Below are 6,637 nucleotides of genomic sequence, written 5' to 3' on the forward strand. Positions count from 1 at the left end.
CTTGGAACCATATCAGAGAGAAATCTGACTTGGGGTGGGTGGTCTGAAATAATGTTGGAAAAATGTTGGAGTTCTTCTGATCCAATCCAACTGGATATCATAGTTTTGGCAGGCATTGAAACTCTCGCAACCATTTCCTTGTCAGGTTGGGTTGGGTTGGATCTGACAGTTTTCAGCCTTCATTCTTCGGCCTACTAATTAATCAAAAAACAAACAATGGATATTTGTCATACAAGCAAAAATCATTAGTCCAGCAATGACCTGCATTTTTGGAAAAAAATAAAGAAGCATTAAAATGGTTCAAAGGTACTTTATCTTGGTGGCGTGGGGAAGGAATGGTAGCCAACACTTGAAACTTCTCTTTAAATGAGTTAGAGGCTGTTCTCACAAGCAGCTCAGACTGGCCTAGGTCAGCTAAGCCTGGGCTTGGCTGCCAGTGAGAACTGCCTGGAGCCCTACAGCCCCCAGTGGCATGTCAGTGGCAAACCCAACTAGAGAGCCTGCAAGTTAGCCAAGCTTAATGGTTCGTGCATGCCCTTAACCTGGCCTAACTGCTCATGTGTTGGTGCCAGCGGCTCCCAGCCAGCGCTGACACAGGAGCGGACTCCCTGCCATTGCCAGGGGTATCCCCACAATGCACCGCACACTGGCGAGGCACTTTGTAGGATACCTGGGGTCAGGATGTTGCATCCTAGTCCCCACTCTTCCTGGGGCAGAGGTGGACAATCCGGGTGCACTATCCATTCGCTCATTATCCTGGGGATTGTCTGCAAGTAAAATGGCCTTTCATTCATTCATTCATTCATTCATTCGATTTTTATACTGCCCTTCCAAAGTGGCTCAGGGCAGTTTACAATTAAAACTGAACCATTCAAACCAATAACAGTTAAAACATAAATACAAACAATATAAAACATCAATTAACAATTAAAACATCATAAAGAACAATTAAACAATCAGAACAATTTAAAAAACCCTGGAAAACCAGGTTACAGCATTAAAACAATTAAAACAAATTAAAAACCCTGGAAGGCCAGGCCAAACAGATAGGTTTTAAGGGCTCTCCTGAAGGTCAATAAAGAATTCAGATTGCGGATTTCTGCTAGGAGTGCATTCCACAGCTCAGGAGCAGGTACAGAGAAGGCCGGCTGCTGAGTTGGCACCAAACAAACCGGTGGTAACTGGAGACAGACTCCCCTCAGATGACCTTAACATGTGGAGGAGATTATGTAGAAGAAGGCACTCTCTACGATAACTTGGACCCAAGCCGTTCAGGGCTTTAAAGGCAATAACCAGCACTTTGTATTTTGCCCGCAAGCATATTGGCAGCCAGTGTAGCCTTCCCTGCTGCCCGGCTGCTAGCCTGCTCACAGGATCATGAGAAAGGGGTCTTAATATTTTAACTCATCTCAGCCATTTTTCAATTTGATAAAGGACACCACCCTTCAAATTCAGCACAGATCAGTGGATCTGCACTGAATTTGGAAGGGTGGTTCTTTTTTTACCTACATATATGATGTCTGCAAATAGGTAGATTTGACAAATGGCTTTGATTATATGATGAACAGTATGTTTAGGGCTTATAATGGCATGCTGAATGTTGAAACACTGCCATGCCAGTATACTAAAGTATGAGGCCCTTCTTGACTTTGTTCCTGAGTGGATAATTTTGTTACAAAGCAGAAATTGCACTTTTGTCCAATGGTGCCCATAGGAAATTTTAGAGCTGGGACGTAAAGGCCTTTGGAACCACCACCACCCCACCTGGGCCACCCCCTTTGTAAGCCACCACCACCACCACCCACCGTCATCACACAATAAACTACAATGCACTATTTCTTACACCAGAACATGCTTAGGGAAAACTGGAAATCTTTTTGTTGTTTTTATAGAAAAGATTCTGAAGAAGATACTTCCCACTGACCTGCACAGACATATCATATTTTGCATTGAGAGTTCTGTCCAATTAGTACCAGCTGAGTGCACTATACATAGATGCTGGCCCAGGCAGCAGCTGAGTGCACTACTAATCTGAGGGCAGCTGGACAGCTTGCAGCCCACTCGCAGCCCACCCGCCCACCACGCCCACTGAGCTCCTGTCGTGCATGGCTGGGAGATGGCGGCTGAGAGCCGAATAGGCTGGCCTGAGATTCCTGCCTCAGTGGCAGCAGTTAAAGCACTAGGCCCGGGCTGGGACTGGCCACTCACCTGGACATTTGTGATGCTCACAATTGCACAGTGCACCTTGCATGAGTCACAAATATGTGATGTCACATGCTTGTGGTGCTCATGAGTTGCACTGAGCAGGTGTGAGCATCACAAAAGTCCAGGTGAGTGGCCATGCCCAGTGCCTTAGTCACAGAGGAAAGTGGCTATCGGCTGCCCACAGGCCTGCCTGCTCAGCTCTCAGTCCCAACTCCAGAACATGCACAACAGGAGACTGGTGGGTGACAGTGTTCCCTCTAACAGGGATTCCAGGATGTTGTTGACTATAACTCCCATAATCCCCAAGCAAAAGCCATGGCAGCTGGGGATTCTGGGAATTGTAGTCAACAACATCTGGGAATCCCTGTTAGAAGGAACATTGGTGGGTGGGCGCAGTGGGCTGTGAGTAGGCTGCAGGCTGGCCAGCCGTACACATTTGGAGGCCTCACCAGGACACTGGGAGCCCCCCCGCTGGTGCTGAGGACTGGACTTCTGCCCGGAAGTCCGGTCCAAAGATCACCTCTGCCTTTGTCCAGAATGTCATGCATTTATGTGTAGACTATGTGTTGCCTTTATTAGAGGCAGTGAATTAGAGGCAGTATGTAGCTGGTCTATGGGAAGAGAGCTGGTCTTGTGGTAGCAAGCATGACTTGTCCCCTTAAGCTAAGCAAGATCCAACCTGGTTGCATATGAAAGGGAGACTAGAAGTGTGAGCGCTGTAAGATATCCCCCTTAGGAGATGGAGCCGCTCTGGGACGAGCATCTAGGCTCCAAGTTCCTTCACTGGCATCTCCAAGATAGGGCTGAGAGAGATTCCTGCCTGCAACCTTGGAGAAGCCACTGCCAGTCTGTGTAGACAATACTGAGCGAGATGGACCTATGGTCTGACTCACTGTATGGCAGCTTCCTATGTTCCTATGAAGTACATATTATTTATCCCTATTTACTATATTAGCCAATAGCCATTTATTTGTTTGTTTGTTTGTTTGTTTGTTTGTTTGTTTGTTTGTTTGTTTCTTTGTTCATTCATTCATTTTTTTTTCTATTTAAAGGTTTGTACTGTATATGCCAACTTTCTTCAAATGTGAATTCATGACAGCTTATAACAAAATGTTAAAACACAAAATAAACACAATAAAACACAGTAACAATAATAAGGGTAACAACCGCTAGACAATGATAGGAAGACAAAAGTTAAAATGGAATTCATTGGAAGAAATGATATATTCTTAGGGGATGGCTTGTAGAAATAAGAATAATTCTGTTAAGTTTATTACAATCTTTGATCAAATATACAAATTTCAACCAAGATCTAAATAAAGAGAATATTGGTACCAGAATGAATATACATATAGAAACTATTATATAAAAGTAGAATATAATAGTTTAAGATGAGGCATAACCTAAATTAGCCACCTAAATTAGAACCTAAATTAGCCATTTCTGACACATCACATGTGGATCCTGATCACAGTCATACAGAATCTGACTACCCAGTGCAAAACATCAGTGTGATTATCAGAGAGTAATAAGTGTATATAAAACTCATGAGAATTATTTGGAGATCTAAAAACAAAAAGAGTAATATATCTAAAATGTAAGTCACAATAAAAAGAGCATTTTAAGCTTATTTTTAAAATGGAACACAGAGGGAGCGAGCTTAAGATCAAGAAGCAGGGATTCCAGAGAGCTGGGGCCACCACTGAGAAGGTTTACCCAAGCATCACTGGCATACTTCAGAAGGCGTTGGGACAGGAAGCAAAGTCCCTCTGCATGATCTCAGGGGTTGGGCAGATCTATGTGGAAGCAGGCAATCCATCAGGTAGCTTGGACCTAAGACTTTATGCGCTTTATAGGTAAAGACAATCACCACTTGAATCAGCAAAGAAAATTTTTGGAAGCTAGTGTTGCTGGTACAGTAGCACAAGGATATGGGGTGAGGATTTGCTCTCTGCCAGACCCTTACTGCTGCACTCGGCACCAGCTGTAATTCTAGAGAATCTTCAAGGGTAGTCCCAATAAGAGCATGTTGTAGTTGTCTAATCATGAACTGATAAGAGCCTGGATCACCATGGCAAATTCCGCTTGTACCAGCAAAATAACAATAATATCCATAGCCAAACTGTTGTTATCGCCCAAATTCCTTTATTAATATATGTTACCTTTTCTTTCTAGGATGCAGACACTAAAAGAAAATATTTTGCAAAACATCACAACACCAGCTGAATTCATCCTGCTGGGTCTGTCTGAGGACCCCAACATGCAAAGTGTTTTCTTTTTCACTTTTCTAGCAATCTATGTCCTTATCCTGGCAGCAAACTCTCTCATTATTCTCCTTACATTGGCTGACCCTGCCCTTCACACACCCATGTATTTCTTCCTGAGAAACCTGTCCTTTTTGGAGATCTGCTACACATCGGTCAATGTCCCCAAGATGCTAGGAAACCTCCTTTCTGGGAATAAATTGATCTCCTTCATCAGTTGTGCCCTGCAGACCTATTTTGATTTCTTCCTTGGTGGGTCAGAGTGCTTCCTCTTGGCTTCCATGTCTTATGATCGATACGTTGCCATTTGCAAACCTTTGCACTACCATGTCCTGATGAGCCAGAAAGTGTGTACTAGTCTGGCTGTGGCATCTTGGTTAAGTGGGTTGTTCATGTCCTTTGGTCTTACAAGCATGGTTTTTACTTTGCCCTTTTGTGGGTCCAATGTGATCAACCACTTTGTCTGTGACATCCCCCCCTTACTGAAATTGGCTTGTGGGGATACCTCTAAGAGGGAAATTGCAGTCTTTGCTGTGGCCATGATATTTGTGACTTGTCCATTTATTCTGATCTTGATGTCTTATGCTGGGATCATTGCCACCATTTTGAGGATCTCATCCTCTGAAGGCCGGAAAAAGACTTTCTCCACCTGTTCCTCACATCTCATTGTTGTAACCTTATTCTTTGGTTCTGCTTGTATTATCTACCTGAAGCCTAATTCCACTTACTCACCGAACACAGACAAATACCTTTCCCTTTTCTACACTGTGGTTGGTCCCATTATGAACCCTGTCACATACAGCTTGCGAAATAAAGAAATGAAAGATGCTCTTAGGAGGATTTGGGAGAGAAAACATTTTAGATAATTCCAGGTAATACGTTACTATTGCATCTAGTATGTGGTATCCAAATCAGATGACTATCTACCTATTTCTAGAGACTATGCACTTCCCTTGGTCCAAACTAAATTGAGCAAATAAACATTCTAGCCTGCCTATTTTGTAGTTTATTTTGTTCTTAAACATTAGAATTGATGTCTAGGATCAGCAAGATGAGCTTAATGTGCACACAAACCCAGCAAACTGTTCAGAGTAGTTTTCAGTAAACCACACCAGAATCTGAACCTAAATCCTTTTTTTTTTTTGCCTTGAAACTGATGCTGCATCAAACCCTTAAACAAGCAAACAAAGGGTATCTATTTCAGAATAAATAGTACAATACAAAAGTTCTCAAGTCTAATTTGTATGGTTAATATTTTAATTTTTTAATATTTTAAAATTTTGTAGATATTTGGGCAATTTGCTTGATCAGTACTTGGGTAAAGATGTGTGTGCATACCTCCGTTTGGGGATCCTCTGTCCATGTAAAAAAAGATAGGAGGCAGGGAGCTTGATCATTTTCTAAGCCTCAGCTGGGTAGGATGACCCCCTCCCTTTTCCTGGACTGCTGAGGCTGTATCCTAAGAAGCTCTATACCACTCATATCACCAGACTGCAGGCAAGACATCAAGACATCACTAGAGTAGTAACCATTACCCATGATCTTTGAGGGGGAGTGCTCAGTGCAATTATGCCTTTTTGGCATTGAACACCTGCCCTCAGCAAGGAAAGGTCATTTAAGCCCTTTCCTCACATCACTTGTATCACTGTCCTTGCAAGAGATCTGCAAACATAGTTTCACACAAGTACAATTACTGGTACTGGGGGATGGAGAGGTTCACTAGTTTTCTGTTACTCTGATCATGATGCTTCCTAGGAAGAGATATGTATATAAGAGCAGGCAAAGGATACTAGGATTTGGTTTACTGTGTCAAAGGATACTCTTGGCCTTGTAGACCTGGGCCAAGCAGTCCAGGAAGCCCCAACAAACTCCCACGCCCATGTTGGCTTGCTGGCCGGGCATCAGCCCTCTCATGTGAGGGACAATCAACTAGAGTACCAGAAGCACCATGAGCTTTGGTTCTCCATTGGACTGTACTCTCATGAGGTAGGCCATCCAACTATAGGGGGCCCTACTGATGTGGGACTCCGGGTATCTCTGGTTAACAATAGAACCCATGCTCTCTACCTTCCCCTCTCCTCTCAACCCTTCTAGACTTCTGAGGAGTCTGGTCTGCTCCATGTGTCCGAGCGCTTTTGGGTGGGCAGAGTTGGGAAGGATGGATAACA

The 6,637-nt window shown here is 43.5% G+C and overlaps 1 protein-coding gene across 1 annotated transcript; it reads left to right on the top strand.

Moving 5' to 3' along the window:
* Window positions 1–4,381: 4,381 nt before the first annotated feature.
* On the top strand, window positions 4,382–5,335 carry LOC128331272 (olfactory receptor 10A7-like). The gene has a single exon (XM_053264624.1). The coding sequence runs from the start codon at window positions 4,382–4,384 to the stop codon at window positions 5,333–5,335; it is 954 nt and encodes a 317-aa protein (XP_053120599.1).
* Window positions 5,336–6,637: the final 1,302 nt, after the last annotated feature.

The sequence above is a fragment of the Hemicordylus capensis genome, chromosome 6 (assembly GCF_027244095.1).
Source record: "Hemicordylus capensis ecotype Gifberg chromosome 6, rHemCap1.1.pri, whole genome shotgun sequence".
Lineage (NCBI taxonomy): Eukaryota > Metazoa > Chordata > Lepidosauria > Squamata > Cordylidae > Hemicordylus > Hemicordylus capensis.